At 42.2% G+C, this 12,328-nt stretch overlaps 1 protein-coding gene across 3 annotated transcripts; it reads right to left on the minus strand.

Moving 5' to 3' along the window:
• Positions 1-6,893: 6,893 nt before the first annotated feature.
• On the minus strand, positions 6,894-11,966 carry LOC118102866 (zona pellucida sperm-binding protein 3). 3 transcript variants are annotated; one of them, XM_035149429.2, is made up of 8 exons: positions 11,534-11,966; positions 10,143-10,149; positions 9,438-9,530; positions 9,136-9,313; positions 8,475-8,592; positions 8,127-8,218; positions 7,205-7,323; positions 6,894-7,066 (listed from the first exon to the last, which is right to left on the minus strand). In XM_035149429.2, exons 1-8 carry the CDS (start codon positions 11,891-11,893, stop codon positions 6,978-6,980), a joined length of 1,056 nt encoding a protein of 351 aa, XP_035005320.2. In that variant the 5' UTR covers positions 11,894-11,966; the 3' UTR covers positions 6,894-6,977. The 3 variants fall into 3 exon arrangements, with proteins under 3 accessions (XP_035005320.2, XP_035005319.2, XP_035005321.2); XM_035149428.2 differs by having other exon boundaries at positions 9,434-9,537; positions 10,022-10,149; positions 11,534-11,965; XM_035149430.2 differs by lacking the exon at positions 10,143-10,149 and having other exon boundaries at positions 9,434-9,530.
• Between the last annotated feature and the right edge of the window lie 362 nt (positions 11,967-12,328).

Consider the following 12,328-nt stretch of genomic DNA (forward strand, 5'->3'; position numbering starts at 1 on the left):
GGGGTGGGGGCATATGGGGATTGGTGGGGGGGGTCTTCCAGGAGCTACAGGAGGCTTTTCCAATCCGACAGGAAGTAAAAATGTGTTTGCATATGCATTATCAGGGGTCTACATGCAGAGTCAAGGTAAACACTCCTATGACACAAATATTTGGAAATGCTGATAAAAGCTTACACATTACCACTCTTACTATGTAATACACCTGCGTGAAGTGCACGTGCAGCACGCATGTACACATGCATGTGCTAAAACAAGTGTACACACGAACCTAAGGAGATCATTGAAAATATCTGAAATGCTGACATTAACATTATAGTGTGACTAATGTCTATATATATATATATATATATATATATATAGAGAGAGAATATTACCTTGTAACTAAAGGAGTCTCTTAAACACTTATGGATGTGAAAAATGTGATACTATAAGTCAAGGACTAATGAGCTTTTAATAGGCACTGACATATGTATGTCATACTCTTCTTGTAAGTACGGCTAATTTTTTATACTTTCTTTTCCAAGTCTTCATATCTATTCTTCTTCTGATATGAGTCAGCTTTAATACTATATTGTTACCGCAGTTCTATGCTAAGGACAATGTTGACAGATTGTTGCACTGTTTGCTCAAAGGGCTGTTTGCTTATGTCTGAGCCAACATGAGCGAGAGAGAGACAGGAGAGAGGGAGACAAGGTACGTGCTGCGAGCCATGCTCCGTGACCAGGGCAGGGGTTTGGGGGAGGTCAGGGATGTGTGGGGAGTGCGGGGGCAGGGGAGTCCAGTCTCAGTGACTCCTTGGTTGGAATGGGACACAGTTATTGAGGTGATTTAAAAGCGGACGGGTGATGTAAAGTTGGGGATGAACCCAAATGCTCTTTGTGTGTACCGCACTAGTACGAAACAAAACACACGGGTGATGCAAAGAACCTACTGAGGGAGAGGCTTTAATGTACTATAGAAGGCAGTGAAAGTGCCCTGCTGTTTACACCAGAGTGTGTGTTCTCATGTGTGTGCTTTTCTTTCTCTCAAGGATTTGGGCCTGCTGCCAGCGCGGTCTACCTCTGGCGCGACCATAGACTGTATATAAAAGGGCGCGACACAAGACAGGAAGCTGACATAAAAGAATGAGGGACCGACTGTAAGGGACACAGGAGCCGACGCAGGAGCCAAGACAGTAGCCACTGACGACGTCGGAAGTTATTGTTTCAGCTTGCAGGCATCCACGGTGACGAGAATCTTATCACTCTATTGAACTTACGGTGATCCCATAGTGATGGCCACGAGTGTGGAGAGCATTCCAGGACAGTGGAGTTGATAGTTGAGCTACTTGCTGTGGTTGTGTAACTGTAAAGACCACTCCTCTTATCGGCCAATGTAAGGAGATACAGTTTCAACTTTTCTGGCTAAAATTGGATTAACACGACTCAAGGAAGAGTATATCCCAGTGTTTAAACTTGCCATTCCGATATGTGCTTGACCCGTCGTGAGTTAGTCTCAGCTGTCAAACGTGATATTACACCTCGTTTTTTATTGCATCAATAACTGTAACTACAACAAAACTTATTTGGAAACTTATCACTTGAACATACATCAGATCAGTGTGATAAGAGCTGCCTAAAATGAAACAGTCTATGCTTTTGCCACATTGATTTTTAGTGGATATATTAGCCACCATATTAACCATATTAGCTAAGCATTACCATGATGACAATAATTAGTATAAGTACACAAAGGGTCATGGGTATGTCGTTAATTTTTGCAGGCAAAAACCATAGAACCTGTGGCGCAGGAGGAAATGTTAAGGGATGACAAATCCACCCAAATAGGATTTTCACTCACAACCCTATATGTTAACCTGCTGGCAGTACCAGAGTTAAAGTCAAGGCAATCACTGAATTCACTTCATAACATTGTCTAAGGCCAAAACGTCATATGGAACATCATATTAGGAATCATTTCCTGGGCACCAATGATATCTGCAATCCATGCAATAGCCAACACACACACATTTTAGAAAAAGTCAGGGTTCACCAAAGCTGGTGGGTTATATCCTCACCAAACTTTCACGGCAATAATTCTGGACAAGCTATAGTCTGGACAAAAGCCCGTTTTCCACTGGTCAAAAACCCCACTGACACTCGCTAACATCTGGCTGTTGTCTGCAATGGGAATGGATAGAAATTGCATTCACTCCCGGGTCAAATGACTCTGCAGTAGACCCTGGTTTTAATCGGCTCCGATCATTGGGGTGGGGGGGGGGGGGCAACCTCCTCTACTGGTGATGAGAAAGGAGACAATGGCCTTTTCTTAGTGGGTTTACCTACATGTTAAACTCTGCGTATACCCACTCATTCTGGTGTAAAAGAGATATAACTGACATCGACACCAACAGGGCCACAGCAGGAGAGGCCAAAAAACATATAAAATCATTTCCCCGCTCAGTGGGTGTCTTACACTGTCTCGCAAGAGATACAATTAATCTCTTTTTATCTAGAATACAATCCTGACTCACATTTCTTGCTCATTTACAAAGCATTGCTGTTGAAAAGGACCGAACCATACCTGCCCTCTACACGTTATCTTTACCCAACTATATGTTCCCCCTTTTTCCATCTTTGCCACCCAACTAGGGCGGCTGTGGCTCAGGGGTTAGAGTGGTTATCCTCTAACCAGAAGGTTGGCAATTCAATCCCAGTCTTCCCATTTCTGCATGCCCAAGTGTCCTTGGGCAAGATACTGAACCCCAAATTGTCCCTTCTCATAGAGAAAAGTGCTGCGGTGAATGGAAAACTGTACTGTCAAGCGCTTTGAGTGGTCATCAGGACTAGAAAAGTTCTAAATAAATACAGACCATTTACTTATGTCTTCTCTCTTTATGTGATTCTCTTCAGTTCTTCTTCCTGTTGCCCAGCTGCCTTGTGTGGTTGTATTTTCTGGCCTCACAGCCCCTTGTCTCACACCTTCTGTCATCATTTGTCATTTCCACTTAACCCCCACCTCTCACTCACACACACACACACGCTGCAGGTTTTATATTCCAACTCAACCTTTCACCTCCATTTGTATTCCAGCAGAAATGTAAAATTGACAGCCTCTCTCCTCAAATGTGCACACGTTAACTTTCTCTTAAGTTTGTCAAATTGGGTTATTTACACTTTCATGTTCCAGCAAAACAAATACAAAAGGGGCAGTTTGATCTGGCCCCAAATCTGAGAAATACAAAATTAAAAAAAACTCAGTATTTCCAATAGTTGAAAATATGCAGCTAAACTGAATTAGTAGCAGATTAGTGACATTGTGAAAACACAAGATGTCCATGAAACAGACATGTCAAATCCTGCCCAACTTGCCTTTTTTGTGCGACAAACACAAAAGGACCCCTCTGATCTCTTTGCATGTCCTGAGAATTGAAGTGACCCTTGAAGGAAAAAAGGTTCACCACCCCTGTTCCAACGTGACCTCAGCGTGTGGATTCCCCCTGTGTCTTGTTTTGCATCCAACGAAAAATTCCTGTCGCTTACTTATCTAATCCACCTTGGGGTATTTTTTTTTTCTTCACAGCATAATCTTCTCACAACTTCCTGGCTGCGCTGAAAAAGAACATACACTACACTGGGTATGTTATCAACAAAACTGTTGGGACTTCTGCCCAGAATGGGGGGGGGCACTTTTAAAATAAGACAAGCAAAGTTAGTCATTAGAGTCACACAACGCAACGTGGGAATGGGTCCTAACCTTTCTGAGAACAGACATCAGAATATCAGAACCGCGTCATAAGATGACATAACCAGGTGGACCGACAACATACATGAGTGGGGGACTCCCCAGTTGCAACAATTGCGACAACTCCAGTGTCTTGTACATAGACTGTACTGTATATGAATGGACGGCATCTCTACTTCCTCCCACTATCCAGAAACAAAGTCAAAATATCCAGGATAAGAATGGTGCCATCTTGCACATTTGGAGCCAGAGTCTTGGTATCAAGTCGTGTCGATGCATCATGAGTCAGTCTCAGGTGTCAAGTATAACTTATTACAACCAAACCACTTGAACAAACCACAGTGATAAGAACGACCTCAAATGACAGAAACCACCTTGTGACACCTTGATATGTGCTTTGACTTTTTAACTTGGTCCATGTCCCATCCACTAACATGAAGGAGGTAGGGTTTATGACCTATATTGTAGCCAGTTACCAAGTGGTGATTGAGACGCTTTGGCTTCACTTCACTTCACTTTATTTGATTTTTCCGAGTTATGGAGGGACGTATATATATATACACTGCACAGAAGTAGTAGGATTATGGCGAGGTGGATTTGCAACTGTGGGACTTTAATATTGGAGAAAGGGGTTCAAATCCTCAGTGTAGCATGTTGTTGGATTTAGGCAACAAAACTAATTTGGTAAAAGCTATAGGCAAAGATCCTGTTACGGTTAAATGATCATAAACACTGGTCTCATGCTTCAAGTCACATTTGACTGATTATGGTTTTCCCCAAAGCATATCCATAAAAATATTAAATGACATTTGCATCACTATGTGCAAATATTCTATCACAGAGAGGATATTGTAGCGGAAAATGATTTAAATAGGTTTTCGGTGTTACACAGATTTATTCAACATTTTGCCATGAACCAGATATGTTAACTGACAAAATTCCTGAACTGTGTTAAAAAATAAATAAATAAATAAACATTATCCAGATCATATCCTATTGGCAGTGGAAGGGTTGAGATCGTAAAGATTGCCTGCTGGAAGTGGTTACTGATAAATATTTTTTTAAAAGAACCTCAATAATCGAAGTAGGCTTTGGTTTTAATTCATCTCTCTGTCTATGTTGAAAAGAGCCAACTAAGGAAGACATCATACCACAAATAAATCAATATCTGATGGGCCATGCATCACACGCTCCAGTGTAATACATTAGCACATTTGATGCAACAGCACAGTGAAAACATTAACCACACTAACACAATGGAGGTTAGGGAAAAGCATGCTTAATGTCTTAAAGGTTCTGTGTGTAGAATTATATTGACATCTAGTGGTGAAGTTTCATGTTGCAGCTGAATACCCCTCACCTCACCCTCCCCTTCCAAACATGACAGAGAACCTGTGGAAGCCTTCAGTTGTCATAAAAATTCAAAAGGTGTTCAGTTTGTCCAGTTTGGACGACTGTAAAAAAACATGGCGGCCTCCGTAGAGAGGACCTGCTCCTGGTGTAAATATAAAGTATTTAAACATAAAAGGGCCCATTCCAGGGTAAAGAAAACATTTGGTACAATTTAGATGAAACACTTGTGAAAACATCACTAGGATTATTTTATATTCAATTTCTGTCAATAGATCCCTTTCACCTAAATCTTACACACTGAACCTTTAAGTTTAAGAAGCTTTTTATTAATAACTTGTGCAAGGCTGCCAAAATACTATACTACCTAATCTGTAATGTTGAAACTAAAGTTGGTTTACCTGGTTTCATCTGCTGGATAAACTCTTGCATGCCTGTGAGTTTACAACAAATGCAGCACACAATTAATCTAAAATATTATCAAAGCCAAAGTGTTGAGAATAATCAGAAGCACGATGGCCCCATAAATCACAAGTTTCACACTTGCATCGACCTGAAACACTGTCGTTGCTTGTGCCACAACAAATACTTAAGAGTAACTCCAACTTTACAACAATATTTAAACAGAAGCATCCGAATATCTCTCCATTGCATAGATATGAATTCTCCTGACAGGTAAAACCACAAAGCCAAACAACGCCGAAATGTAACTGCTCAGTTTCAACTCTTCCATTCACAAAACTTCTGACCAACAAGTGATGAGGGAAAGGTCAGCATATTCCAGAACCAGTAAGATCCTCCGCGAAATACAATTGCTAATTACATCAATACAGTGGATTGTTCTCAGAGATAAAGATCATGAATAACTGACGTCCTGATGTCATGGAATAAGACACTGCGCCGTTAAAATCCACCAGGTTTCCCATTTGGTCTGTCACATTTCCTCTCACGGGACTAGATAAGGGTTTCTCCTGCAGACAGTGGAAGCAGAGTACATAGAGTGCACGGCTGCGGAGCTGTCCCATTCTTACCCTGATGTCTGTTTATTCGACTTCGCTTGTTGCCTCTGAGATATTTTAAGTTCCATTGTGGTGCTTCAGCCTCTTTGTGGAAATTCCTCACGGGTTTGTTTTCATGGCTATTAATTTTAATGGCTGAATGAAAAACTACTCATTCTTCAGTCAGGCTGAAGCTACTACTTGTCGGTCTGATGAGACACATATTTACAAACAGGATTTCTATCAAGTCAGCTCACAGACACTTAACAGTGCTGCGCTAACTAAATAAAAACCACGACTGTGGCAGCTTGAATTAGTGTTTTAAAATCATAATCATGTAATCACGTAATCATGGTTGTGAAAATTGGTTTGTTTTGTTTATTTCTCTTGGGGCGAAATAAAGCTTTCTCAAAATATGCATCTTCAGCTCAGTCAACGAGGAGCAGCACTAGCGCACTCTGCTGGCATACACATGGAAGTGTTTCACTACATGTAGACACAGTTACATTTAGTTTACAGAAACAAATTTGGGTTGAATCTTTTAGCTGACAACCAGAAAATGAAGACATCATTTGCCAAATCTTGCCTTTTCATTTCTCCTGCCAGCATATGCTGTTAGCAGTGGTGTATGGCTGCGGTGAATCGCTGCTGTAAACGGCCTCCAAGGCTTCAGAGTAATCAAAAAATAAATCCTCACATCAAGGGACTTTAAATGTGTTTAGGAGGCTCCATGCATAAATCTGTAGAGCCAATGCTGTAGCAGGCTATTCATGCCTTTGAGCTATGCATTTTTCACTGAAGGATTAGAAACAAGAAAAACAATACGTGATAAATGCTTTATTGGACAACTCCCCAGCTCTCAGCAGTCCCTGTACCCACCTAATAGTCAAGTCGTGAAAATGCTCTTCAGTGACTGACTGACAGATGACCCGTCCAATGGGAGGGTGGCAGGGTGTGAAGAGGCCCGACTGTTGTGTCCGCCTCATGCGTCGTTTCTGTCACACACACACACACACACACAAACTAGTTCAGTGACATAGGCTTCACATCCATATACGTTGCTATGGCTGTCATCTGCATTCAGCACAACTGGTAAAAATGACGTCAAAAACGTGTAAAGTTCATGGGAAAACCTTTATGGGGTGGAGTCGTGAGGACAGTGTAGCCAATGTTCCCCACTCCAGTCTGTCTCAAGCAGTCGTCAGAGTCACAGCATTCGCACAGAGCCTGGTCCCCCTCTGTGGCACGCCACCTGAGTGACAGAGGGACATCCGGATAATACCTAGATGCATTTATATCAGTGGATCTTAAGATAAGACTAGTGCTGCACAATTTGGTGTACAAAAGACTTATTGCGATTATTGTGGACGATATTGCAATTGCAATATAATACATTTTTTGCAGGAGTGCTTGGTTATCAAAGAAAATGCACAGTTGCTGATTATGTTTAACGCATATTTCTTGAACATCCATCATAACATGTATGAGGTCAAAGTATTTTTGCCAAGTGACAAAACGGAATGAACAGAAAAACCATGATGACAGTTCTTTACTGGTCTGGAGAGAGTGCACACCGCAATGAGTCCAATATAAGACAGGCTTTGTACAGACAATTGCAAGTTCACTCAACAATGGAGCGTACAAGTGTTGCATTATGGGTTGCAAGGCCGGTGAGTATTTTCAAGTCTGTCTATAGTGACTGTTTCAGAGATAGTTAATTTCGGCTGCAGGAGTCTCTGCTTGCTGCTGTCACATGTTCAGCTGCTACAGAGGAAATAAACCCATTAAGAGGGAAAACTAATTTTTAGCGCAGAAATAAACCAGAAAGAGAAAATCGATCACACAGCCACTGATTCTGTCGCAGACGATGAGCTCAGCAGGACTGGAGAGTGACGATTGTTTATATCTGCACAGAATTAAACATTAAATCGCAGCTTTGTGTGCTTATATAACTGCACGGGCTATTGATGAACATTAGATTAATCGTGCAGCACTAGTTCAGACCAAAGCATGACGAACTGATTCAACACTGAACGTCACTAGATGCAGCCTAACCTGAATGTGGGCCTGTGGAAGAAGCAGGCTTTGTTCAGGTGGCTCTGGGAGTTTGGTTTCGGAGTGGCCCTCAGGTGGCAGCTGATGAACATCTTGAAGAACAAAGCCAAATGAATAAAAGTACATTTGATCCAGTATTGATTTCAGCAATGTGATAAATACACTTGTGCGTGATTAATCATAATGCAACTGAAAAGTGCTTGGCTGACAATGCACTGCTGTAGGATGAGTTCAAAAATAAGAGCGATGAATTCCACAAATAGCATCTTTGTGCGAATATGGTTCCTCCAGTGTCAATTGTCATTTGGAAAATAATAACGCGACAACTGCCCAATGAGGTGTTGTTACCTGTTCCCCAGAATCCTGCTTGAAGTGGAAGGCTTGGACACTGAAGCACAACCGGTTTTCTTGCTCCCGCAGGAGGAATTTAGATGAAGACCCTGGTAATACACTGTCTACAAGACATCTGGAATGATGGAGAAACACATCTCATTTAGACATGATGATACCAACAGAGCTTTGCTTCCAAGCTGGTCCGAAACACTGAAAGATGATCATACTTGGCTGAGGATTCCACTCATTAGATTCAATGTGACATTTGAATTCTTGGATTGAGCACTTTTGTTACCTCTGCCAAAGAGGATTATGTTTTAATCTACAATTGTGTGTTAATCTATTATTTAGCAGCATTACACAAAAACTACAGGACGGGCTGCCACAAAACTTGGTGGAAGGATGCAGAATAAAATTCTGTTATTCGTGGATCTTGATGGAAAAAAACCCTGTTTTAGGGGATTGATATCTGTGTGCGTGAGCAAATTTGTGCAGATCCAAATAAAATTCATGATCTGGTGAATTGAAAAATGATTTCATCAGGGGACTGTTGGGCTTAGGCGTAGGTATGCGCTCTACAGAGAACCATTTTAGTTGTGTTGAGTTTAGTACTTTGAACCAGACACAAATGCATAGAATTTTGTTGAGGTTTTTGGAGCCAGAAGGACCGACTGACCCATAATTGGTGATAAACCTGTAGCTTGGCGAGGAGAGAGGGTCAGGCTTCAGTGTAGCAACACAGTAGTCCACATATACAGTGAGTAGAGGATGCAGCGGCGCCTCCACACTGGCCTCCAAAAACACTGCTTCCCCCTGCTGGTACACTGAGGAACTACGTAGAGAGTTGCAGTCATCTGTGTAAGGACATAACTTTTTTTATTTTTAGTCGGTTTCAATTTCATATTATTTTGAAAGAAATATTGACAGAGAAATCCTCCACTGATAGTCAAACTTCAGTGAGATAGAGTTTTCACCTGCCATGGTACGAAGGGAGAAGTGCAGAAGGCCAAATACACCGATAGTGGATGTCATGGGTTGCCAGGTTGGGGTTAATGCGTCTGCATTCACTGTCTGCTTTCTGTGCTTACAAAAAAACAAGGCACGGGTCATACAGTTAAAGTGCTGATGGCAGCTTATTACATCCCTTAACATTGCTCCAATCCAGTGGTTCCCAAGGGCACAGGGTATATCGTAGAAACAGAAAAGAGGAAAATGGACGGATTAGATCGGTTTACGTTATCTGCTGACTGCGCCACTCACACTACACTATAAACACTCACGCATTACGAACTGTGCTGATTTGCTGTCTTATTTGCTCACAAGTTTATCACACACACACACACACACACACACACACACACACACACACACACACACACACACACACACACACACACACACACACACACACACACACACACACACACACACTACAGCTTTTGTTCTGAGATTTCTTTCTCATCCAGACAAAATTATTGTACACTGAAATATCCTTAACTAAATTGATACTCCAATGCTTCAAATGTTTCCACTGTACATAAACAATATTGCATCAGCCTCACCTGTTATAATGGCACTCAACAGGTATGATGGTTGTTGCTGCTCTAACTATTACACTGCCTGAAGAGGTCGAAATCACAGCAGGAAATAGAAAGAGCTGGTTGGAATACACAAGCCACTCACCATGAACCTGGAAAGTAGCAATAATATAGACATTAAAACAAATATATATGTCTATAAAAAAAATCACTGCATCACATTTACATTTTTTTAATTGAGAAATGAATTGCTTTTCTGTCAATCACTGAAATTACGAGCTTTCACTTTCTTTTTTTATTGATCCAATCGTCTGAATAAGACACTCATGTAAACTGCACTGTCTAATTACCTTGACCCAAATAAGGTCATACTCAGAATAAGCAACAACTAAATTAACACATGGAACATTACGACTTTAGTTGCATTATGTCGACATCATCCTCAGACTCCGCTGTAGCACGTAAACTGGAATATGAATGGAATATTCTATTAGCAACTCATGTAAACATTATAATGGGAATAATGTCTTATTCAGAATAAGGTCAATAGGCAGTATCACTGTCCATGAATCCAATACTGAGTGATCTGTTTCCCCAAATACATAACAGACAAGTTAGTCCAACAGAACCCTGCATGCGAGACCTCTGAGACCCCTTGGTCACTATGGGGCACAGCGCTGGAACCAACTGCCTGATGGTCCCTCCATTGCAATCTTCAGGAAAGGGCTAAACACATGGGATAGTTCTCCCAAAAATGAAAATTCACTCACTATCGACTCACCACTATGCCGACGGAGGGGTGGGTGAAGTGTTCGAGTCCACAAAAATCATTCATCTTTTCAAATTCGTCTCAAAACAGCGTCATCTACACCATGTTTTTAGCCTAGATGTCCACTGTAAACCACGGAGGAACGCAGCTCCAGAGGCGAATATCTGAGGACATTTAGGCTAAAAACCTGGTGTAAATGACGCTGTTGAGTTCAATTTGATAGTCGGCGCTTGCGGACACTTGGAAGACACCACAGGACCAGTATGGAGGCATTTTGCTTTCGGTTGTTTGTAAAGTGTTTTGTGGACTAAAACGCTTCAGCCACCTCTACATCGGCAAAGTGGCAAAGTAGATAATGAGTGGATTTTAATTTCTGGGTGAACTGTCCCTTTAAGGAAGCCATTTTGCAAGTTCATATCATTCTTGCATTTTATTCAATTTAAATATTTTCTCACTTCCATTTTACTTTTTTTTTGTTTCAAAATATTTGAAAATGTTTGTAATAATTGATCCTTTTTATTTCGTTCACCTCTTTTAATCGTTTTTTAATTTTTTTTTTAATCTCTTTTGTACTTCCCTTTTATTTTGTTTGAAAATTATGGCAACCTGTGCTTTGAGATTTGAAATGTATATTTGGTCTCAGTTGTTGTTTTTTCATGTGCCTGCGCAGCGCCCTGATTTCGGTGAAGGAAACGTGCTTTATAACTACATTCCCTCGCGTTTTTATCCGAGAGCTCAGACTTTGCCTCCGCGGCTCTCCCTCTTACTCTGGACTCGGCCCCACAGTCCCGCAGCCCCGCGGAGATGACCGCTGCCTCGCCGGTCATGAGTCCCCGCGGTCCGCACGACGCCTCCTGGCCCCGCGTCGGCTTCGCCCCGAGTCGAAGGTGCTCGCGTCTGAACGGGACCCGTCTCTCCTCGAGGAGCCGCCGCTGCACGGTGACCCTCACCTCCGCCTCTCCGCAGCGGATCTCGAGTCTGCTGCTGTCCCGGGTTCCCATGGCGAAAGAAGAGGCGCTCACCGACAGCGCGACCGCCAGAAAGTCGAGGTGGAGCCCGGTGAACTGTAGCAGGACGGCCATTTTCACACAGGCAGCGTGGTTAGCGACCGACGGCTGGAGTCGCATTGTCACAATCAGTTGCGCAGAGAACTGTGGGAAACACCGTCAGAAGTACTTCAGTCCCATTCATTCATCTATTCCATTCATTCATCCCTACATCCCTCCATTCATCCATCCATCCATTCATTCCTCCCTCCATCCAACCATCTATGCATCCATCCTCCCTCCTCCATTCATCCATCCATCCATCCATTCATTCCTCCCTCCCTTCATTCATCTATGCATCCATTCATCCCTCCTCCCTCCCTCCCTCCATTCATTAAACTATTCATCCATTCATTCATCCCTCCCTCCCTCCCTCCTCCATCCATCCATCCATCCATTCATCTATGCATCCATTCATTCATCCCTCCCTCCATCCATCCATGCATTCATCCATCCTCCTCCATTCATTCATCTATGCATCCATTCATTCATCCTCCCTCCATCCATCCATGCATT

This window comes from Hippoglossus stenolepis, chromosome 23 (assembly GCF_022539355.2).
Source record: "Hippoglossus stenolepis isolate QCI-W04-F060 chromosome 23, HSTE1.2, whole genome shotgun sequence".
In the NCBI taxonomy this organism is placed as follows: domain Eukaryota; kingdom Metazoa; phylum Chordata; class Actinopteri; order Pleuronectiformes; family Pleuronectidae; genus Hippoglossus; species Hippoglossus stenolepis.